We start from the raw sequence: 25,757 nt of genomic DNA, 5'->3' as shown, positions 1-25,757 counted from the left end.
TAGTGATAGAAAGGACATTAGAGATCATGTAACCCAATCTTCCCAATTATATGTGAGGGAAATTAAAGGCCAGGGGAGTGAGGGGAATTACCCAACTACGTGCAAGTAATTTCTAGGATGAGAGGCTAATAAATTTAGAGCTGGAATAGACCTCAGAGGCCATCTAATTCAATCCTTCATTTTACAAATGAGGAAACTGAGTCCCAGACAGCTTAAGTGACATACTCGAGGTCATACAGCTCGAAAACACCAGAGGGTAGGATCTGAACTCAGGTCCTCTGATCCCAGAGTCTATGTTTTTTTGGTTTCAAAACTCTGACCTATCGATTCTAAACCACACACAGTCCAGGATTATTGAACCTCAAGTCCTATGCCTTAATTTCTAGCTGTTCTCAGTTACAGATAAATCATATATTTAAACAAAGAAAAGCCTGTGGCTTTGATGACTCACTAGGAAGGAGATATAATGAAAAGGAGCAAAAAAAATGGCTCCCATCCATCAGTCACAAGCTAAAAGAAGGAAAACCCTTTTCACTCCTGAGTGCTTTTGGGAGAAGATCAACAGGGAACTCAGGCATGCTTTGTTGAGAATGACTGGGCCTCTCATCCTAAGCCATAATTATGGAGGACAACAGCCTTACCGGGTCTCTTCTACCCCAGAACACTCAGCCAGATAAAAATGTCTCCAAGATTATCAGTAAGGCAATCCTCGTAAAAATGAGAAAATATCACTTATATTTCTATCAAAACACATGATAGCATTTATCTCTAACATTTTAAAGATTTCAGATTTTTAAAACATGATTAGAATTCGGTTTCGTGAGATCTTTCTTCAGATTTAGGAATTCTACTTTTTCCATTCCAGGAACTCTGAATTCTAGTCTCAGGTTTGCCAGTGACTCATTGTTTGGGTCAAGGGCAAATCACATAAATATTCTCCATGCCAGTTTCATTGCCTGAAAAACAAGGATGCTATGACTGAACTACTAGGAAGTTGAGTTTTGAGACTTCGAGATGGTTGAAAGTGCACTGAATTAAGCAGTGTTTTTGTTGTTGTTTATAAATACCCATCTATTCTAATCAATTACCCTGCACCATCCCCCGGCCTTGCCTTGATTAACTCTGAAATAAACTTTAAATCCATGATGGAAAATGTGATTATTCAGAACACTGGAAGCAGAATGGACTGTGAAAAAGGAAAGGAAAGAAATGTTCTCTGTTCTGTTTTGGGTTTAAAGAGATTTATTTAAAGAGACTGCAGTCTAGTTTTCATCAGCCACCCCTCCTTATGGATGAGCATTTTTGGATACTCTGTCTTGTTAAAAGCTCAGTGTGGGGACCATGAAAACTCTAGAGACATCTCAATGAGATCCTTACTTGTAAATAAGAGCAGTTTTTTATGCACACTTTTGACGGTACTTTTCCACCTGATATGTAGGAACAAATGCACAAACTCAACCTTAGATGCACAACCCCATCAGCTAATGCTCCTTCTTGGTCATAGGGTACAATGCAAAGAATACAGGATTTGGAGCCTGAGGAACTGAGTTCAAATCATCCCTCTGCCACTCATGAATCTGATATAACCTTGGATAGGGCACTTTGCTTTCTAAACTGCAGTTTTCTTAACCTGTAAAATGAGGGTAGTCAACTAAATGACTCTCAAGACAGTCTTTCTATCTCCAGATCTATAATTCTATGATCGTCAATTGCCACCATCAACAAACAGTTCTTGGAAAACTACTGTGGTATGCACTGAGCTCTGGAGAGCTGTTGAGCTTTCTGTCCCTGGGGAGTTTACCATCAAAACCCTTTCACTATTGAAAATGCTAATCAAACACCCTAGAGAGACTTCTGTGTTGCCGAAGTAAGAAAACATTTTTGGATGTTGGTTTCAGATACCAATTTTCTCTAATTGTTCAATTTAACCTTGATGATGATGGATTTGTTTGCCACCTAAATTTGATTTCATGTAAAAAGTGTCCTGGTATATATCGAAAATAGAGTGAATGTGAACACAGAAACCATATTTGACAATACTTACAAAGAAACTTAAAAATAAAAATATTCAAACACTGAATACTTTTATAGTAAAAAAAAATCAATGTTACTCACCATGATAAAAATAGATTACGGGAATTTTTAGTTTGTCTATAAGACCATGTGCTATGTCCACTTTCATGAGTACATAAATCATTCCTGCATGGTAGTTTAGGAACTTAAAGGTTTCAATTAATTATAGCACTTGAATTGAATAGGAAATTGCTAATGACCTTCCCCAAATTTCTAACCTGTCATCTAGAAATCACTCTGGCTTGTGCAGATTTCATCTTAAAAATAGGATAGGATTGGAGAGGTGGCTATAAATATACCACTGACATATGGCATCTGGTAGCAATGCATTAAATGGTTCCGGATGCAAAAATAGTTAATATATCATCTAAGCAACTAACTTACCATCAGGAAGTGACTTAGGAACTACGGACAATCACTGTCACAGAGACTAACATTTGAAAATTTCAGTTAACTTGATTAACAGCAAGGTGGGTGCTATTTAACTAGGAACCTGACTGGAAATATGCCACTATTAGAAAAATAGAGTCATAAAATGAACAGGTAACAAAATAAGAAATAAAAATACAATAGAAAAAAAGTAGCTCATGTAATGCTTCCTCATCTCACAGATGAGAAAGCATTTAAATACCAAAATGTTCAAAGACACTAAAATACAGCATACACTTCGAAAATGTGTAATGAGATTTTTTTTGTTATTAAAACATTCTAAAAACTGCTCCTTAGCACAGCAACAGCTTGACAGTTTGGCAGGAAGAATACCGAGAGTCAGGGATGTGTTGGAGACTCTTTCTTCTTGAGCCAGTCATTCCTAAATATGTTATGAGAAATGTTTTTACTACTGCCTATTACCCATTAGCATCAGGTGCTGCTCCCAAATAAAGAGGCCCATGCTGATCTTCCAGAGCTGCCAGCCACATTGTTTAGATATTGATTTAGCATCAGAGAGGTAAGTGCAGTATAGTGGAGAGGGTACTGGGTTTAGCATCAAGAGGCAATTGAATTTGAATTCTGCATCTGACATTTATTAGCTGTGATCACGGGGCAAGTAACTTTTTTTGGGGGGGGCAAGTAATTTAGCTTAGGACAACCTAACTTTGTTCATTTATAAAATTAGTGTCTATAGCAACTGCTGTTGGTTTTTATTTGCTGATGACTTCAGCTACCTAAAAATGGTGTTTGGCTTTTATGTCTTTTTAAAAATTTGTCCATGAAAGTTAATGGAATTTTCTCAGTACCACTTTGATATTGATAACTGAATACAACCTGAACTGTCATTATTGCTGCTCTTTAGTCATTTCAGTTGTGTGGGACTCTTTGTGACCCCAATAGAGGTTTTCTTGGTAAAGATACAGGAGTGGTTTGCTATTTCTGCAGCTCATTTTACAGATGAGGAAACTGAGGCAAACACGATGAAGTGACTTGCCCAGGGTTACATAACTAGTAAGTGTCTGAGGCCAGATTTGAACTCAGGTCTTCCTGATTCTAGGCCAGATGTTTGATTCATTGTGCCACCTAGCTGCCTGAACTTTCATTAAAGTTGTCTTAAAAAGCACTGCCCTAAAGAAAAATATGGGCAAGGTAGAGAAGCAGAATTGGCATCAGGAAGACCTGAGTTCAAATACTGCCTCTACTGGATGCTAACTCTGGGGACTCTGGGTAAGTCATTTAATATCCTTGTATCTCAGCTTTCTAGTTTGCAAAATAAGGGGAACGGACTAAATGATCTCTAAGGTACCTTCTGTCTCTAAATCTATGATTCTTTGATGGAACTTTGACACCTCTTCATACTCTTTCCTTCAGTGATACTAAAGAAATTAAATTTTAATAGCTTCCTTAGAATGAATACATTAATTCAGCTTTAATGACCAATCTATCTCTTATCTCTTCTATTTTCCCCAAATCTATTCTTATTCCAAATAAGAAATTACTGGATTTTGTCACTTATAGAATCTTTTTCCTTCCTCTCAATTTTTGGGCAAATTTATTTTTAACTGGGGAAAGATACACATATTTGGATTTTATTATGAAGAAAATCAAGTTGCTTTCAGCATTCCAGCAGTGGTATTCCTATAGACAGATGCTTTCTCTCTTTCCCCTGCTATTCAGATCCCACTGGGTGGTGAAAGGTCCTAGCAGCAGCATGGTGCCGAGGGGAGCACCCCCACCCAACCTTCCTGTCAATGGTGTTTAAACAGAAGATATGCTTATTCATATTGCTTGGATGAGGGATTTATCAAATATACTTATACTGGTAAGCTAGAGAACCATGGGGTCAAACAACACCTACATGCTATAGGTATCATTCCCAGGATTCCCCAGAATTACATTAAAATGTAACTGGATTTAAGAAAATAAATAAAAACACAGATAACAGTGGTTTCCTAAGTCATTACAGAGCCAGCAGGGAGCCTCAGTCCGAATTTCTATTTGAGTTCCATACCACTGTTCTAGACTACCTAAAGCCCAAGGAAGCCTGGACCTTGACATAGATTCTGCAATCAGAACCTTAAGAACCATCATACCTTTCTGTCTGTGGGACCCTCCTATATATGTAGTCTCCCCTAATTAGAATGTGAACTCTTGGAATGAAGGTCTTGTAGGGTTTTCTATCTGTATCCCCAGGACTGAGTATAGTACTTGGCACATATTAAATGCTTTTTTCATTCATTCATTCATTCATTCATTCATTCATTCATTCATTCATTCATTCATTTGTAAGGTGCTTTCCCAAGGTCTGTTATCGATCTATGAATGACTAGTAGTGCTAATAAGAAATCATCAGATTCTTTATAAGTGTCAGCTCGATTACTGGACCTCACTAACACTTTGAGCTAAAAAAAAAACAAAAACAAAAACAAAACCTCACATAACAAAGGTCATAATTAGAAACAAATCACTGTAGATTTTCTTTGCTAGTGTTAATAAAATAATCAAAATAGATGGGAATGTTCATAGCTTCTTTAATTCTGAAGCCAAAAACATAAGGCAATGAGAATTTATCTCGGGACAGGTAAAATGTTTCCTGGAAGAAAGTTTAGCTGGTAGGAATGTAAAGGAATTCCAAAGAGAATGAATATTTTAATCTCAGCTCCAAACGTTACTGTATAACCCTGGGCAATGAAAAAAAAAAAACAATTTCAGAGGCTTCAGTTTCCTCTTTTGCAAAATGGGGCTAATAATACTTGTGTTATCAACCTCAGTACCAATCTTTTGTGAGAAAAGGAGTCTGTAAACCTTTAATGCTTTATACCACCCGAGGATATTGTAAGGCTTAAATGAGAAACTGTACATACTTCACAGGCATAAAAGTGCCATTTAAACTGATTATTCAACCAGAATTTAAATGTCTAAAGTGTACCAGACATACAAAATGCTGGGGAAAGAGATGACAGGGAAATAGTCATCATTTGCCTCAAGGAGCTAACATCTACAGTGAGAAACATCTTCCATAGGGATAAAGAATACAAAATATATGTAAACTTCTTGAGATGGGAGTTTTGGAGCCCAGGATCGAGGAATGAGCACTCTAGGGGGAGAAGCTGGGAAAGACAACAATGTGAGTGATCGAAGGTGTGCGGTCTTGTGCTTTCAGTTTATTTGGGGAGACAGAGGGAACTTTGATGGAGAAAAAACAAATAAGCTCGAGTACAGTCGGTATGTTCTGAAAGACTCTGCTATCAAGGTGGCATCCTGCAGGCTCAAGCTTCCTTCTCTATTCACACCATTGTTGAGAGGTGTGGCTGAACTATTTCTCTCTAAGATACTGAGGAAATCAGTGAAGTGTTTCAATTTCCCTCTCCCCACACCTACCTCTGCCTGTAGACAGCAAGATTTACTCCAAAGTTTCTTTGTTCTTGAAGGGTGCTTATAATTCCTGATTTAATCTGCCTTTGAAAGCATTTTACCCTTGACATAAAAATATCACCCACCATAACTACTTTGGGATGTATTTCTGTATATAACTTGCATGTAGGGAGGTTTACAAGAAAGTCAATGACTAGCATGGTATACAGAGGACTAAATAAGTAGAGATTGAAACCATCGTTAATATTAAGACTTTGCTTACTGGGGACTCTGATTGAAACAAAGAATATCAATGAATTGTGATGAATAATTCTTGAAAACTATAAAAGGCAGAACTAAATTAGATTCTTTCCCCTCTCCCCACCATTTACTGTAGCCTAAGGCTTTAGGCTAATACAAGTTAGGTCACCATTTTTCCTTTCAGGGGCAACATTAGGTCACATGTCCTCAGCACCCCCTTTCCTTGCTCTCTACAGAGGCAAAGTTGAGCACATAGGGAACAGGAACCATCCAGTGGGAGGAAAAATGGGTGTGGTCACACCTGGCCTTTAACTGCCAAAGTCCTAGGATGGGAGGGAGGGAGTCAGAAGAGTCTCTTTCTCTTTCACTTTCTCCCCCAAGACCCCAAACTTTGACAGTTTGACCTGGTGTCTTTACATATAAAATAAATTAAAAATAACCTGAGGGGCTGGGGAAGGAAAGCACTTGAGGAGTGTGGAGGAGGAATCTTAACTGGTTTCTTTTAAGAAGTGGCATTTGAGCAGAATTTTGAGAGAAATCTGAGGATTTCAAGAGGTAGAGGTGAGGAGAGAGTGATTTCTAGGAATACAGGTGCCATGCAAAGGTACAGAGAGAGGAGATGACCTGTTCTGTATGTGGGCTGCAAGAAAGCCACTTAGAATTGTAGAGTATATGGTTGGAGGAAAGAAATTAAAATCAGTCTGGAAATATATGCTGGACTGAAGTTGTGTCCATTATTATGTGTATACGATTATATTGCATCAATTCATATAGTTATATGCAAAATCATAGGACTCAGAGCTAAAAGGAGCATTAGACATTATCTAGATCAATTCATTTTACAATAAAGAAACTAAGGCACAGAGAGGGGAAGTCACTTGGCCAAAGACACACAGCTAATAAGATAGAAGTCCAACAATAGCCTTCTGGAAGCCATGTCTCATCATCTCCCTACTCTTCTCTACCTCCCCTTCAACTCACTCCTTTAGCCAATTAAAAAATAGGGGGAGATTTCTATTTGCTACTGTTGCCAAAGTACAGCTAGCACCTAACACAGTATCTTGTATATACAACACGTACATAATGAACATTTTAAAATTGAATTGGAAAGAGTAGGTACTATGTGCTATTTACTGGGGATGTAAATACATTCCAAGTAAAGCCACTAATAGCTCAGTCTAAATAGCTAAACACTAGCTTGTTAGTACTTTCAGAAAATACCACCTAGCCCTATACTCATAGGTGCTCCTCTTGTGGCTTATTACCAAAACTTCTTGCCAATAGCAAAAATAACATGGAGGCCGGTACCCCTTCCTCAGAGCCCTCATCACTTATCTTTTTCAAAATTGGGCATGTGGCAGCAAATACTTAGGATTAAAATTTTTTTGAAAAAGTGTTTGCATTGGGGGAGGAAGTAAATGTCTGTATTTTCCTAAAAAGTAAGATTTTCTCCTTTAATTAATATGGTCAACTTTCCTATCTGTGCTTTTCTATACTAACGATTAGAAAAATCAAGACTGGGTAGTTGTATCTTATTAAAAGCAAATCTTTTAGCATTAGTTTTTCTGTACAACTTCAAGGAAAACATTAAAAGCAGGGTCATGCTCAAAATAGCTTTTTTTAGCACTAGGCAAAGAATCCTCTTTGGTTCTCACAGTTTGCCTGTAATACTCATGGGTTTTGAACTAATAAAAATCTCTCCATTTTGGCTCTCAAACAACCAAAAAATAAAAACATTGTTTGGAGTTTCGGTCAACATTTATTTTAAGATTTTTATTTTTGATGGAATTGAAAGCACTGCTCTTGTTTGAGGCTAGGAAGTCTTAATTCCATTGATTTGGCTCTACTAATTTTAAGAAATGCTATGAGGAAGGGCTATTTCAAGTAGAAATTCAGACTTCAAGAAGCTTACAAACCAACACAGAAAAATCTATACTCTTTTTAGTTAAGTAAACAGAGATGGTTAAATAAAGCCGTCACTAAAGTTCACATTCTAACTGTCCGAGCTGAGAGCGAGGGGCTTTACGGAAGTTTCCCAAGATTCTATCCTTGTAAAGACTATATTGCTCTATTGATGGAAGTAGTGTAATTTGCTTCCAACATTCATGTCATAGTTACATTTTGGATAAAGGAAACAAATCTGGAGAAAGCAATTAGGCATATGCTTTTGAGAGTGAAAACAACCACAACCACCACCACCACCACCACCACCACTACACACACACACACACACACACACACACACACACACACACACACAGAGGAATTCAAGTGTCAGTGTTTTACATAACAAAGAGCTCCAGTATTAACCACCCAATTACCCCTTATTCTTCAATGAAAAAATGTTGACATTTGTATTTCCCAACATGCACTGCCATCATTAATAAGATACAATAATTCAACAGGAAAATTGACATATCTCAGGATTTATTTGGGCTCTGTGAGTTTACTATAATTATAGGTTTTTCTCTTTCCTGTCATGGCACCATCATTACCAGAGGTTTGCTATTTTTTTCCCTTCCCTTAGAGCTCTTGATTAGACTATTTGTCTAATCACAATTACCTTTCTGAAAGGTCTAAAGCACTATGTACATAGTTTTAGGATTTTAGAATCTCTTAATGTTGGCAACCCCTCGAACAGGAAGGCATTTCAGGATTTACAGAACAGAACTGAACAAAGCCTCTTCCTTTTTTTCTTTGTTGGGAGGGAAGGGCTGATCAGGACTCCATGCTTGCATTTTCATAGCCATAAGGAATTCTAGGTGAAGAAGTCTTCCACTGATTCAGATAGACAATTTATCTGTAATTTATAGTCTTATAGTTCCTGGGGTCACTGAGAAGTTAAATGTTGGGGCTAGCCATGTATGTATAGGTCGGTACACATAAAGAGTTGGACCTCAACCCAGATTTCCTGGCTCTAAGGTTTACCCATTAAGAAACAATGCTCTGTTATGAAAAGACCTTGATCTCTAGCCCCAATAATGTCACATACAAGTGTGATATTTTTACTTTATATGTGAAATTTTGTGAATTGTCATGAGTCCAAAATGTCTTACATATGCCACCCCAGATACACCCTCCCCATTTCTTCCTGCAGAATACATACATAGTAATTTACAAACATCTAGGGTTATATCTACATAGCCTAAGGTACCTAATCAGAATGGGCTTCAGGGGTCACTTCATCCAATCTCCTATCCAATAACAACATGTCTTCAAATATATAGGGATTCCTGGGTTTATAAAACATGGACCAAACATTATCTCATTTGTTTCTTCTAGTAAGTAGGTAAGAAATTCAAATATCTATTCTTTAGCTGGTGTGGAAACAGAGATTCAGAGGTATTAAGTAATTAAATCACCTGTCAAGTAAAGTTGGAACCAGGCCTTGAACCCAGAGCTAGTAATGCTAAATCCAGTGTTCTTTCCACCAAACCACTCTGACTCTCTACGCTAGAAATTTCTCCCAAAACATGCCTAAACTGACAACCTGGGGAGCTTTGATCACTAGGTAAATTTCCTTGTATTAACTCAAAAATTGCCTTTTTGTCATGTCTACCCTTAACTGATTAATCAAAAAGCCTTTTCAAGCACTTATTATATGGTAGGCTGTGTGCTAAGTATTGGGGATACAAAGAAAAAGCAAAAATAAATAGTGTCTGCCCTCGAGGAGATCACATTCGTGTGTGTGTGTGTGTGTAGAGATAACATATATACATTAGAAGATGTGAAATCAGTATAGAGTAGATGGAAGGACCTTTAGATGTGATGGCACCAGCAGCTGGGATGAGGAGGAACCATAAGAGGCCTCCTACAGGAAGTGGCATTTGAGTGAAATCTTGGAGGAAGCAGGGATTCTAAGACTGAGAATTTGGGAGGTAGAATATTTCAGGTAGTCCAGGGGTACGGAGATGGGTGATGGTATGTCATGTACAAGGAATAGCAAGGGGGCTAGTGGGACTGTCATAATGCAATGAGGGGAGATTGGAAAGTTGGAAAAACTCATCACAGGACTTTTATATATCTGATACCAGAGTTCTGCTCTACGAAGCCACACAGAATAAATGTAACCAATGCTTTCTTAATTACTGAATCCATCAATCATTTATAATGCACTTACTACATGTTATTCAATGGAGATGCAAATACAATGAATTAAAATCACTGTTGTTGTTCAGTAGTTTTTCAGTCAGGTCCAATTCTTCATGACCCCATTTGGGGTTTTCTTGGCAAAGATACTGGAGTGGCTTGCCATTTCCTTCTCCAGCTCATTTTGCAGATAAGGAAACTGAGGCAAACAGGGTGAAGTGACTTGCCCAGGGTCACATAGCTACTAAGTGTCTCAGGTCAGATTTGACCTCAGGAAGATGAGTCACCATGACTCCAGGACCAGCACTGTATCCACTATGCCACCTAACTGCCCCTGAATGAAATAATACCTACTGGCAAGAAGCTTACATTCTAATGCAAGAGACAACAAGGCTATACATATATACCTACACATGTGTGTATACACAATAAATACAAAACACATACATACATACAAATAAGTACAAAAAGAATGAAGATCGATGAATACGAGGTAGTTTGTGATGGGAGATACCAGCAGTTGAGGGGATCAGGACAGGCTTCATTGATCTGTCCAGTGAAGGAAGAGAAGGATTCTCTGAGGCAAAGGGGAAGGAGGAGTATACTCCAGGCACAGGGGGGATGGCTCAAAGCAAAATCAGCCAGCAAGCATTTATTAAGCACTTGCTGTGTTTCAGATACTGTGTCTAGTGATAGGTATATAAACTCTGTCATGTCTGTACAAGAACTCATGTTGTAATGGGGGAGACTGTGAAAATAACTAGGGACATACAAGGTAAACAGAGGCAGAGCTGGAAAGCACTAGCCATGTTGGGACTGTGAAAGGCCTCTGTGGAAGTCAGAATCTGAGCTGGCTCTCAAAGGAAGGAAAGGAACACAACTAGTGAAGCTGAAAAGGAAGTGCATTCCAGGCATGGGGTCAGCCAGGTCAAATGGGAGATGGAATATTGTGTGAGCATGCTGGGGAATAGGAATATAAACATTTTTAATGCTGAATGAATAGTTCATGAATAGTTAATCCCTCCTAAGTCATTTCTCTCTTAAAAAATAGTTCTTTTTTATTTTTGGTTCATTTTTCAGTATGCCCTTCTAAACCTACTTTTCACCAAACCTTCTTCTATAACAAAGAAAAACAGTCAAGCATAACTACTCAATCCATTGATCCCATATGTCTGAATCCAACATAGTCATCTCACCTCTCAAATCAATATTGGTCACTACATTTATTCTAAATCATCTCTTTTCCAGGCTAGACAATCTTTGTTCCTTCAATCGTGCCTTGACATGTGATCTCCTCATCCTTATGGTACCCTCCTCTAAAACAGAGGTGTATAAAACTCATTCTGTTTGCAAAACTCCTGAATGCAGCCCTCACTAGATTAAAGTGTAATTGAGAAATGTTCAATGAAATAAATAAAAACACAATACAATGTAGATAATGTTCATTTGTAGTATTCTATCTCAATATGCAGCTTGTAGGGATCAGTTTCTGAGTATGACACCACTGCTCTAGATATATTCCAGTTTGTCAAAGTGCTTCTTCATATGTATCACCTGGAGCTAAAGATGTCAGATGTGGTCTGACCAGAATGGAGTTGAGTTCATTTACTTCATTTTTTTTCCCCTTAGAAAGTATACTTCTATTAATGCAGCCTAAAATTGCATTAGTTTTTTCAACAGCCATATAATGTTATTGATTCATTTTTAGCTTGGTCTACTGCTGATTCAGGTGTCTCCAATCCTGTATTTACAAAGATTTTTTTTTAACCAAGTATAGGATTTTCAATTACTTATGTTAAATTTCATCTGATAAGTAATGTCATTTAAGTTCTTTTTAGATTTTAATCTTGTCACTCAAAGTATGTTATTCCTCCTCACCTTCTGTTATCCACAAATTTTTGTCTAGGACCAGGCCATTGATTAAAAATTTTGGCCAGGATAGGGCCAGAATAAGAGCCTCTCCTGAAGAAGAGATTTAATACCCACATGTGCATGTATATAGAATAAATATAAAATACATATGTACATACAAATACAAAGCGAATAAAAATAATATGAAGAGCAGCTTATGTATTCAAGTCCCTACACTGGCCTAATTTGGTAAAATAATAAATGCAACAAAATAACCAAAATTCCAATTAATCTTACTTTTCAAAAAAATGGACAGTACACCAAGACCATATAGAGGGAATGATATAAACATAGCATATTTAGATTTCAAGAAAGCATTTTACAAAGTTTCTCATAAGACCTGTAGATAAAATGGAGAGATATGGGCTAAATGATACTACCATTTGGCTGATTCAAGGCTGGGTAGATGACCATACCCAAGGACTAGTGATTTGGCTCAAGGTCATATTGGAAGGAGTTCTTTAGTGCTCTAGGGATCTATCCATGGTGCTGTGAGACTCAAAATTTTTACAAAAATTTTATAAAAATGAATTCGTAGTAGAAGGTATGCATCTAAAATTTAAAGATGACAGAGGATTACTAAAACACTGCATTGGGGTCAGGATCTAAAAAGAACTCAATAAGCTAAAATGATGGGCTGGATGTATTAAGCAGAAATTTAATAGGAACAAATATAAAGTCTTGTACTCAGGATAAAAAAAAATCAATTCCTCAAGTGGAGGCATGGTTAGATTGGAATTTGCCTAAAAGTGATCTGTTTTGGTTTTTTTTCAGTGGACTACAGGCTCAAAATGAGTCAACAGTGTTTGGTAACAATGGCAGCCAAAAAACGCTGTTTTAGTTGGCATTAAAAGAGGAATGTTTTCCCAAGAAGTGAAAATGGTAGTTCCACAGAACTCTGTCCTGCTCAGATATGTGGAACACTGTCCAGTTTTAGGCATCACATTTTGTGAATAAGATAAATAACCTAGAGTAACCATCAAAGAGGACAATCAAGATAGTGATGGGACTGAGAAGTCATACAAAAGACCAACTGAAAGAACTGATGATGCCTAGCCTGGATAAGAGAACCTTAGGGAAGAAGGGAGATCAGCCTATGAAGAAGTTAAAAGCTACCTTACAAAAGAGAAGTTAGCCTTAGACATTACCAGGGGCCAAAGTTAGGAGCAATAAGTAAAAACTACAGGGGCAAATTTTAGCTCAGTCAAAGAGAAAACTCAGTAACTATTAGAGTTGTCCAAGAGTGGAAAGCCTCCCTGGGAAGCCTCCATGAGAGGTGGTAAGCTCCCCCTAATTGGACATCAAGCACAATGGATGACCACTTATTGGGGATGCTGTAGAGAAAACCCTAGATGTCGTATATGTTACATTAGATGGCTCCTTTCAAGGGCTTAGATTCTGTCATAATCAATTTTTATTGAACAGATGAATGAATTATTCATTCTCCAATGGATCAAAGGATATAAATGTGCTACTCAAGGAGGAAGAACACCTTGTTAATAATTATTCAAAAATTACCCAAACTCTAATAATCATAGAAATACAAATTTAAATAACTGGAGTACCAGCTTAAATAGTAACCAGAAACAAAAGTTGATGTTGGTAGGGCTGTGGGGAAATAAGTAGACCATTACACTGCTGGTGCAGTGAAATGACAAAATCTTTTTGCCAAGCGATTCAGTAATATACAACAAGTGTAACAAAATTCATTATACCCTTTGATTCAGTGATTCCATTACTAGAACATGTCATTAAAAGGAAAAATAAGCCCTCACTATACATTCTCATAGAAACTTTATTTTCAATAGCAAAAAATTTGAAATAGCTGGAATATCCATTTTTTAAGGAATCTGAATAAATTCTGTTATATCAGTGTAACAGCATCATACTATAAAAGGACAAAATTGAAGAAGACATAAAAAATGTGATTCATATAAAGTAATGTAGGGTAAAGAAAGCAGAGCCAGAATAACATTCGCAACTATGACTTCACAAACAAGGACAATAAAAACCTAAGTATGAAGACAAAAGAGAATGGAAGAGAATAAACAGCAAATACCGTTTTAATTTTGAAATAAATTTGGACAAGTTAAATTTTTTTAGCAAAATATAAATATATAAATCAGAAGTTTTTAACCTGAGGGGTGCAAAAATATTTTTATTTTAAAAATAAATTTATTTTTAAAATATTTTAAAACATAATTGTCTTCCTTTGCGATCCAATGTATTTTGTTTCATGGATTTAAAAGCATCATTCTAAGAAGGGTCCATAGGCTTCATCATACTGTCAAAGAGGTCCCACAACACAAAAAATATTAAGATCCTCTATGAATAACTTGACATTTGTCATTTCATTATAATTTTCATCCCCATTTTGCACCTTTTAAAAAGATGGTTATTAAGTTTACATTTTTAAAGAAGACATCCAGGAGAAAAGTAACTGCCAAAGGAAATGTTATTTGCCTCTGTAGAAAAACACAAAGATCAATCCTGGGTAATCATAGGATAGAAAAGATGGGATTTCAGAGATCACATAGTCTAATACCCCAATCAAAAAACAAACCAGGAAATTCGAGGAAGAAAAGCCATTGATTGAACCAGTGACATAATTAAGACTCTAGTCCAGATGTCCTAAGCTCCAGTCCAGATCTTTGCCCATTATGCTTGGCTCTTTTCTGAGTTCTGATTGTGACTGATTGGCCAAGTATTCCTATAGATTTGTTTAAGCTAAAGATCATAGGTGCTGCTGATGGCAAGTGAGCCACATGTCCCATTATCTCTCTTAGCTGTTACTGAACCTGGTAAGCACACTGAAAGAAAGTTCCCTCATCTTAGGTGGCTGGAGAACAGGCTTCATTGGCCTGAACTGCCCCTTGGAGTGGGGGGGGGGGGAGGCATCAGGCATAGATCTTGGTACAGAGAGATCCTTTATCCAAGAATTTTAAGTGATGTTGGAAAATGTTCAATGTGGGACTAGCCTGTTTATAATTTTGCACTTATGAAACAAATGTTGGTGCTCTGGGTTTTAATAAAACTTTCTTTTGCTATGTCGGGATCAGTGTGCTGATGAGAGGGGAAGTGGCTGAGAATCTGCTGGGTCCATTGGAGAGATGTTCTTAGGTTTCTGGATGGAGATTGGAGCCAAAGTGTGAGAGTCCTAAAAGGGACTTTGGGAACTCTTTGTGGTCAATGACTTTGTGCCAGCTTCTCTAACAAGGTTTTGTTGGGTTTGGGGTTTTTTTTTTGCCAGTCCATACCTATGATTCTACCCCTTTTAGCATCCCCTCATGTAGAATCATAACTTTTTAGAACCTTTCATTTGTCCTGGATCACACACCCAGTGTCTATGTCAGAATCAGGATCTGAACCCAAGTCTCCTTGACTCCATGGCCCACCCTTTCTCCACTATACCATACTTCCTCTCAGAAGGGAGGGTTATCTCACAAGGGATATGCATGACAATGAAATTCCTAGAAGTGAGGATTCTCTTTCTTTCCTAACTGTGTAGGAAAGCTTTGAAAGCGTTTTTAATGAGAAACTTGGGAATAGCATCTTCCAATTTACCTCTTCCAATTTCAAGCCAAATATGCCTCGCTCAGAATTAATAGAATAGATTCTCTCTATAGCTTCCTTGAGGTCCAATCTAAGACCCTCCTTCTGGGAACTCGAAATATATAGCTTTCTCTAAACTTCCTCTATTCCCACCCCTCCTCAATCCCATTCCACTGCAAAACAAAAGTTAAGGGAAAAAAAACCCTTTTATATTCATCTACTGAAAAAAGTTCCAGTTGAAGGTCTGGCAGGATTTAGAAAATATGACAAATAGCTTGCCCCAAGTTCATTTTTTTAAAAAACACTGAATTTACTGAAAAGAAAATGCTGGCCACTGTTCAGCAGAATGCTACTCAACGATGCCATTTTGGTTTGGTATGCAGAATTGGAATTGTACTTTTTGATGTGATTGCAGCTGAGCTGCCAATAGATGATTAGTTTAAAAGGGATTTTTCAACCATTTGGTGCCTTCCATAAACTATACCTCAGATGATTAAAAACAACAAAGGGAAATTCGACTTAGGAAGGTCCAATATGCATGCTGTTTCTATAAAGGATCAAAGAATGATGAGTATTTTTACCTCAATTCTAGGGCTAGAAAAATTATCTAAAAAAATCCAGAGAGCTGAAAAATTATTAAAATATATGTCTTTCTAGACCTTCCATCAATGATTATATCATACATTATATAAGCACTCTTGAATTAGTAAATCAATAAGTATTTATTAAGCATCTATTAAGTGTTAGATACTGAGTAGGAACACAAACAATGAAATACTACTTTTTTTTTATCGGGGACACAATATGTATAAAATACATATATTCAAAAAAAATGCAAGATAATAAGAGATTCAGGATGTAAGCAGTTGAGGGAGAGGGAAAAATCACATGATACCAAGGTTATGAATCTGGAAGAATGGTGGTGTGTCTGACGACAACAACAGAGAGTTTTGGGAAAGGGGTAAGTTTTGAGGGGAATGACAGTGAATCCTGTTTTGGGTATGTGTGGGTATGATTGGCGATGGGACGAGGGGATAAGTATAGAGAATGGTATGGAATTGAACTGGTTAAGTTTGAGATATCTCTAGGATATCTAGTTTGAGAAGTCTAATAGGCAGTTGGTGATGTGGGACTGAAGCTCAGGAGACAGACTAGTACGTGATATATAGCTCTGTGCATTATCTGCATAGAGTTGATTATTAGACCCATGGCAGCTGATGAAGTGACAGAGTATATGAAAAGAAGAGGGCCCAGGACAGAGCCTTGAGTAATTAATACCCACAGTCAGGGTACATGATACAGACTGAGTCATCAAAGAAGTCTGAGATGTGTTCAGATGGTAAGAAGAGAATCAGGAGGAAAGAGTAACAGAGAAAACACTCAGAGATGAGATAGAATGTAGCAGGAGAGGACAGTCAACCATGTCAAATGTAGCAGAGGAGTAAAAAAAAAAGGATGAAGACTAAGAAAAGACTGTCAGATTTGCCAATTAAAAGCTCATTGGTCACTTTAGAGAGAGCCATTTCAGTTCAGTGATGAAGTCAGAAGCGAGATGGCAAGGGATAGAGGAGCGAGTGAGCAGAAAAGAAGTGAACAAACCAAGGGCAGACAACTATTTCCAGGATTTTGTCTGAGAAAGGGAAGAGAGACATGCAATGATAACTTGAGGAAATGGCAGGGACTAGTGGAAGGTTTTAAGGATGGGGAAAACTTATTTGAAGATAGTAGGGGAGAAACTAGGAGGCAACAAGGTACTGAACAAAGGGGATATTTGAACAGGGTAATGTGCTGGAGAAGACAGTGGGTGATGGGATCAAAGGCAAGGAGAAGGCTACTTCCTCATCAGAGCCTTGGCAAAAGGAGAAGAGAGTAAGGGATAATTTCAAACAGTTTTGAGATAGAGGAGCGAAGTGGGAGTTCATAGGAAGAGCCCTCATTTCTCCCCCCCTAACTGAGAGGCAATGTATTCAGCTGAGAGGTTAGGAGGGGGAAAGGTATAGAAAGTTTGAAAGAGAGAAGGAAACATCTGAAAGAAATTCTATGGGGATTAAGATAATTAGAGAAGGATAAATGGACTGCCTTGCTGCTGTGAGGAAATCATTAAGACTGAGTATCATATACTTTTTGTCTAATCAGCAAGATTGTATGATTTCTTCTTGTCCATTCAGGCGCATGTCAGTTGGAGCAAAGGCAGAGAGTAGGAGCTATCTGGGAGGGTTTGGTAAGGAATGACTGGCAATGAGACAAGGGGCTGGGAGTAGAGAATGGTATGGAGCTGAACTGGTTAACTGTAAGCCAGAGACTGGAGAGGAAGGAAAGAAAAATCAGAGCAGGGGTAAAAGCCTCAAAGTACTAAGAGTTGGAGATTTTGGTGAGAGAGACTAGGCATAGGAGGTGTGAGTCAGAGGGAGAGACAGAATGACAAGAGGCTGTGGTCAGGTAGAAAAACACTGGAAGAGCCTTTCCACTTCTGTATTTATGATCTTCACCTAATGGATGGGGAAAGTGAGGCTCAAAGACTAAGAAATTGCCCAGTCACAAAGTCTTGCACTTAAGTCTTCTGAACCCCAAGGTCCATGTTCTAGCCACTAATTGCATGCCACCTACTGACTTTGAAGATCCCAGGACCATAAAGGTAGAGCTGAAAGTTACCTAACCTCAATCTTAAAGATGAGTAAAATGAAACCCTAAGAGGGTGTACCACCTGCTCAAGGTCACACAAATAGGGAATGTTAGAAGTGGGTTTTGAACACAAGTCCTCTGCCCTTAAATCCAAGATTTTCCAGTACCTCATGCTACAGCAGAGTCCAGGAAAAGATTCCAATTTGGTCTCAGCCGGAAAGAGCTAAAATTAATGAATTTACAGGGACTATAAATTAACACAACTGAAATGAAAATAAATCACTTGAGTATTCCCTGTTGCCATACTTAGGGCTGTACTTTTTGATATGATGACTCATGCAATTACTGCTTACGTGAGTATCCTTTCTTGAATTAGGAGCACATGGTTTCTCAAATAATGAAAAAAAGTAACCCCAATAAAATGATCAGATAAAAAAAATAACTTTTGTACATCATCATTTCCAACAGGTTAAAGGTTTCAGTCCCTGGGGCTGTGGATGAATATGACTTTTGCTTTAAGCTACATTTTGAGACATAATTGATAGATGAAATGTTGCTGATTATTTAGATGATATAGACAGCTGGGGGTACAGTGGACAGAGCACTGGGCCTGGCTGTGTGACCCATGACAAATCACTTATCCTGCATCTGCCTCAGTTTCCTGATCTGTAAAATGGGGATGATAATAATACTGTCAACTTCCCAGGGTTGTGAGGATCAAATGAGATAATCACTGTAAAGCACTTAGCACAGTGCATGGCACATAGCAGGCATTATCTAAATGTCAGCTAATTAGTATTACATATCAAAAACCTGGAACTCATTTTTAAGCATGCTTCCCTAAAGTATGTGATCTTTGTCTTACAATTTTTCATTTGATCAACAAAAAACTTGAGGACAGGAAATACCTGACTTAAAAATTCTGCTTGATGCCGGGTGCAATATAGATGCTTAATATTCATGCAACATTTATACAGTAGATGTTTCCTCAGAATAACTCTGGCACCTTACATTTAGCTTCCTGAGAATATTCATATGCAATCACAGGTTATTTGTTTTTTAACATGGCAAATGATCTGGATGAAAGTGACCAAAGGCACAAATGGCTTACATTCCTTTAAGAATGTTCCCAGTATTCCCACATCTGATAAAGCTATGTAGATCATTTCATGATTATTGGAGTTTTAACAGTGAATTGAAACTATCAATCATAACCACAGTGACTCACTGATTGGCCAAAAAACAACCAAATCAAGAACAAACACATATGAGAACTCAATATGACTAGGAAACAGTTCATTCACATGTATGTTAACATTTAAAGAAGAGGGCTTGTTATGGGGAAGAAATTTTCTTTCTTCCAGAATAAGTTATCAAAAAATAAAATCATGCCCCATTCTCTCCTCTTCCATCAGTTCCTAATCTCCCTGGGCCAAAAGACCCAAATTCATATCTTACCCCAGGTTTATGACTTAACAGTTAACCAAACTCTCACAGTACCATTAGGAAGACTTAGGTCCCTTAAATTTTTCAGAGTTTGCATTAGGAAGTTATTCATTTATCAGATTACTAATGAATCAGAAACATAATTACTGAAATTTAGTGCTAATGTATTATAACTAAATTATTGACAACACAGAAGTATAGGAATTTAGCCATGAATTTTGAAAAATGTATCTTTTTTTTAGTATTGTGAAATATACGCACTATAAAAAAAAAGCTTAATCCACATTCCTATTGTGGTCTTGCCTCTATCTTAGCAGAGTTTATTAAACACAGGAAACCAATTTAAAGCTAGCAGTACACAATGTTTTAACAATCTCAAAAAAAATTACTAAAACGCTTGAAAGGTTAATTTCCAGATTTTATGTACAGCCAGGACAAGAATTAGTGGTTTATTATTCCATGTTAAAATATCAGCATGCAGAAATGTGAACTTTTCCATCATTCTGAGGATTAGGGGCATTGTAATATAGTGATTCGATCAAATTTTAATATATTTTCACTTTTAAAATAGTCTTTTAGGAAATGTTCATGCTGACAGTTTGCTAATTCTGGGTATATGTGTTAAAGAAAATTATCTGATAGAACATAATGTTTCCAATTCAGTTACCTGACAGAGAAAGAAAGTATGATGTTTTGTTCTTGCAAAATAAATAAATAAATAACTTTTCTCAGGATCCGTGAGAAAATGTTAAATGTATCACTGAAGAGAAAGACCCAAACATGCCCATTTTTGCACAATTCTTATCAAATACAGTTAACATGAATCCAGAGAACTTTCAAACCTCAAGTACAATACTATCAAATGAGATGCCTATCGAAGAGATTTGACTGCTATTTACATTGTAACCACCTTTGCCAAACATGTCTACATGAGCATCAGATCTAAAAACAGGCTGTTTGCTTGGTAAGTTTTTAAACGGGCAAATCCTTCATGGTCAACCTAAAAAACAACAACAACAAGACACCTTACAACTTGGTGTCAACTAACTTTTAGGCAAGAGCTCACAAGCAAAAGGCTATTTCTTACCGCTTCGGAGTCCTCATAGCCATAAAGGTACATGCTTTCAGACTCCTTATGTCAGTTTTCCTGTTTGTCCACAAAAACTGCTCCCAAGGGAGACTAAACTGTGATATTTTAGCGATGTCCTTTCCACAGCTGGAATCCAGAGCAATGTGTTTCCACGCTTGCAATGCTTTTAAAAATATATTCTCAGACACACAAAGATACAAACTGTTGCTGCCAACAGTAAAAGAAAATGATAGCCTGGTGAGCTGATCGAGTCTTCCAAATCAAACAACCACCATTTTGGCCCTTTCGGGGTGTTTTATCAATCCATTACTAGAAGTAAAATTGTAAAGCGAGAGCAGAAGCTAGTCTGGGGGTAGAGGGCACTCATTCAAGGTTCTGCTAGATGAGTTAATCACATGTTGCCGACCTACAAGCTGATTGGTTCTTAGGCAAAGGCAGAAAATATTCTAGTAACCTAAGCGATGTTGACAGAATTCAATGATGAAAAATCATTTCCTCTCTCTTTCTGTGCATGGCAGCATATTTTCTGTATGAATTTAAAAGGAGTTTGGGGAAATCCAATGCCATTCAGAAAACAAGATCAATAAAAATTAAATCGCATAATAATTTGCAAAAGAAAGAAATAAACTCTTTAAAAATCTCTTTGGGTAATTTATTACCAGATTATTACATTTTAACAGAAATGCTTTCTGCATATTTCTTTCTTGCTCAGTGTTTGTTTCACGTTGGGAAGAAGGTATGTGGGAAGGTTGGCAAAGATATCAGTTAATGGGGGCTGATAGCCACAACAATCCAATGAAGAACAACGTTAACTCTTGTCAATTCCCAGGTACGTACAGTACAATAAAAAGATCACACCTCAGCTGTCTCAACATCAGGATCCAGGAAAAAGAGTTCAGAACAATATTTCATTTTCCCACCATCATGATCAAAAAGGCAAACTTACCAAATGCTTCTACCATACTTGACCATATAAATGGACTGAGAGTTATTTCTCATGGACTTCCTAATGGTTAAAGCTGTTAAGAGAGAGGAGAGGCAGCTGCTTAGGGCATTCCCCATCACTGCAGATCCTCAAGGAGAATCTTTTGAGATGTTACAGAAGATTTGTGCTTCTGGTATGAGTTGGACTAGAAGGCCTCAGTGGTTCTTGAGATTTTTATTAGCCCGTGGAGGGACTTAAAAGGGGGAGGGAAGACTATGGCTAAATGGCTTTTAAGTGGACGATGTGGATGATATCCCAAATTCCTGATTTCTGCCCAATTTTCCATCTAATATCTCAGGTTCTTAAACTCAGCATTGTGTTGGACTATTCATTTTCCCTTACCCCAAGTCAACAAACAGTTGTTAAGTATTTACTATGTACCAGGAATGGTACCAAGTGTTGAAGACACAAATTAAGGGAAAAACAATTTCTGCCTTCAAGAAGCTCACACTCTAATGGTAGAGACAACATGTAAATAACTTTCAGAGGGAGGGAGGGAGAGAGGGAATGAGGGAAAGAGGGAGAAAGGGAGAGAGGGAGAGAGGGAGAAGAAGGAAGAGATAAATTCATGAGGGCTGATGAGATCACTAACTGAAATAGTATTGAGGAAGGAAAGAAGAGAAGCAAATTTAGGACAGACCTTTGGGGGACAATCACAGTTAGCAGATAGGACCTGGATGAAGATCTGTCTAAGGAATCTCAGAAGGAGTAAGCTGTCAGGTGGAAGGAAAAGAAAGAGAGAGCAGTGACCCAGAGAGAAGAGAGTATATCAAGGAAAAAAGATTGCAGAGGTCAAGGATGATGAGGATTTGGATAAGGTCATGAGATTTAGCAATTAAGAGATCACTATTGATTTGGGAGAGAGGAGTTTCATTTGAATAATGATTCTGGAAGCCAGAAAGCAGAGAGTTTGGAAGAGGGGGAAAGGAAGTAGAGAAAGCCTTCTCAAGACGTGTAGCCATAGAAGGGAGGAGAGACATAAGATGATATCTAAAGGGGAGAGACAGATACCTTGGAATTAGGGTTAGATCCCTAACGCGAATGCCATATGTGGAATTAGCTTTGTAGGATTCCTCTTTTCCTTCATGACACAAGTTAACCACCCCCTTTCATCAATAAATAAATATTTACTAAGAGCCTACTATTTACCAGGCCCTCTGCTACTACATGATGCCTTTCCGGGTCCCATAAGTGTTTGTACCTTTCCTCCCAAACTACCTTCTATTTAACTGCTTTGGATTTGTTTGTATATGTTCTCTTTATAGGGTCAGCTGGGTGGTTCAGTGGATAGAGCACTGGGCCTGGAGTCAGGAAGACTTGAGTTCAAATCTGACCTCAGACACTTACTAGCTGTGTGACCCTGGGCAAGTCCCTTAACCCAATTTGCCTTGGTCTCCTCATCTGTAAATGAGCTGGAGAAGGAAATGGCAAACCACTCTGGCATCTTTGCCAAAAAACCCCCCAAAAAACAAAAAATAAAAAATAACCCAAAAGGGGTCATGAATGACCAGTCAGATATGACTGAACAACAAAAATTCTCTTTATTTTGTGTATACTTATATATGGACTTGCCTCCTCCATTAGAATGCAAACTCTTTGAAATTATTTCATTATATTTGTATCCTAAATGCACAATGCCTGGCATATAGCAGGTGCTTAATAAGTGTAAATTGAGTAAAAAAAAAAAAGGAAGACAGTCCATTAAAAAGACTATTAATATTGTAATTTGCATCCGAGGAGGACCAAAATAACACCATGATATCAGGGTAAACATACAGTGTATCCAACTGTGGCTGATCAAACCAATATGAGCTCAGAAGGCTCTACCACAGGTCAGCCACAAATTGTCCTTATGAACATTTGGGAAGGAGATATCCCTAAATTTGGGCATCTCACACTTCTTTGGAACAAACTTTTGTTTTTTTACTTTCATGCAGACTAAGTACTCAAAAACCACTGCTGAATTACATAGGATGAAGATAATCGGATTTTAAAACTAACAAGCACCTTGGAGGCCTAATTCAAATTCTTCATTTTACAGATGAGGAAACTGAGGCCTAATTAGTGGCACTAATTAGAGAATCAGAATGACTTTAAGTCTTTAGGTCTTTCCTGAGAGACAACAAGATAACACAATGGAAAAAATGAAGCAACAAACTAGAATCAAAAGACAATATTATTACGACGTTACTCTAGAAAACGGCGTTGATTTTACAGACTGCTTGAGCTTTGCAGGACTGGAGACACAGAAGCTGAAGTGAATGCCAGAATTAACCCTTTCAAAGTCAATCACCTAACTGCCACAAGACCATATTGCTCAGCTACATTCGAAATACAGAGATAACACATTCTACTCATTTTATATGAAAAGAACTTGGGAGCTTCCATATTCTCTTTGTATTTTATTTTATTTTTTTCCTTTTAGGCAATTGGGGTTACGTGACTTGCCCAGTGTCACACAGCTAAAGTAAAGTGTTTGGTCTGAGGCCAGATTTGAACTCAGGTCCTCCTGACTTCAGGGCTGGTGCCCATTTTCTCTTTGTGACACTGGTTTTGGGGCTCTGTGTTACAGGACAGCAAGGGACCTAGGCCTTCTTAGTATCATGCTTTATCCTATCACTCTAAGAAGCAGAAAAGCAAAACTTAAGTTTCGTTTGAAAAGGCAATCGTCTAAAACTTGGGATTTGAGTTCAATTTCCTAACTTTGAAAAGATCATATTAGAAGCCATTTTAAACTCACATTATTCTAAGTTTAATAATCTGATTTCATGTACTTAGGATGGCCTTAAACATTACTGATTTATACAGCAGCTAATTTAGGACACTAGAAAATTTAGACTAAGGTTGGAGCTATACAATAACCTGAAATATTTTAGAAGTTTAAAAAAAAGACTGAAGAACATGTTTAATTATATTTTTCATCAAGTCTTTATTGTTTCTTCTGCTTTCTGAGTCCTATACCTAGATGGGGCTAAGTCCTAGGGACTGAGAATGGTCTAGAATAAATAGAATGAGGGCTGGTTTTGAAATTAGGGGATATTGGTTTGAATCTCCCACTTGTCTCTAACTAACCGTGTGTCCTTGAATAAGTATCTTTGGGCAACACTTTCCTCATCTGCAAAACCAGAGGTGTAGACTCAGTGACCTGTAAGGTCCTTTCCAGCCCTAAGTTCAGGATCTTATGATTCTATGTTGGATAAACCCTCCACTCCATAAGCAAATGGTAGGGATGGGACATAGCCAAGAAGTCAAGAATCAGTGTGAAAAATTTAAGGTGATGAATTGGACAGATGAATTTTGGAAATGAAAGGGACAGAGGTAGGAAGCAGCGTGGTACTAATGTAGGGCCAAAATCAGGAATCAAACTAGGTCTGAAGGTGGATATTCAGGACCAGTCCTAACTAAAGAAAGTCTAGTGATTCAGGCTTGGGATTAGAAGGCAAAGAGACATTCATTAGGTCATAAAACACAATAAAAACAATTACCTAAGAGAGAATTCAAAAATATACAATTCCTAATTAAATTAAAAAAAAACCTGTGTCTCAGTGACCATCAGAATCATGGTTAAGAGAATGTCTCCACAAGGCAACATACATTTCAGTAAAACCTCCAGAATTCTGAGTCTATATAATCTGGGCTACCACTATTATGGGGCAACAAGTACATGGAGTGGGGAGAAGTGCAAAGAGAGAGAGGGCCAGGCTTGGAGTCAGGAAGACTTGAGTTCAAATCTGGCCTTTGACACTTACTAGCTGTGTGACCCTGGGCAAGTCACTTAACCCTGTTTGCCTTGGTTTACTCATCTGTAAAATGAGCTGGGGAAGGAAATGGCAAGCTACTCTAGTATCTTTGCCAAGAAAACCCCAAATGAGGGTTATGAACAGCTGGACATGACTTAAATGACTGAACAGTAACAACAACAATAACAACAACTACTACTAC

The 25,757-nt window shown here is 37.7% G+C and overlaps 1 protein-coding gene across 7 annotated transcripts in view; it reads right to left on the bottom strand.

Moving 5' to 3' along the window:
- The window catches only part of CACNB2 (calcium voltage-gated channel auxiliary subunit beta 2), a 395,023-nt gene that overhangs the window by 140,161 nt on the left and 229,105 nt on the right, over positions 1–25,757 (bottom strand). The window contains exon 1 of one of the 7 annotated variants that reach the window (XM_020966899.2): positions 20,828–21,154. The exons of the other annotated variants lie outside the window; for them this stretch is intronic. Within the exon in view, the coding sequence (XP_020822558.1) occupies positions 20,828–20,860 (33 nt within the window). The 5' untranslated portion in view covers positions 20,861–21,154. Of the gene's footprint in view, positions 1–20,827; positions 21,155–25,757 lie in introns of those variants that run through there. 7 annotated transcript variants of the gene reach the window in all.

Source organism: Phascolarctos cinereus, unplaced genomic scaffold, assembly GCF_003287225.1.
Source record: "Phascolarctos cinereus isolate Bilbo 61053 unplaced genomic scaffold, phaCin_HiC Scaffold_1;HRSCAF=81, whole genome shotgun sequence".
In the NCBI taxonomy this organism is placed as follows: domain Eukaryota; kingdom Metazoa; phylum Chordata; class Mammalia; order Diprotodontia; family Phascolarctidae; genus Phascolarctos; species Phascolarctos cinereus.
Note: the sequence above shows the minus strand (reverse complement) of the source record. Positions and strands in the feature narration are given on the sequence as shown.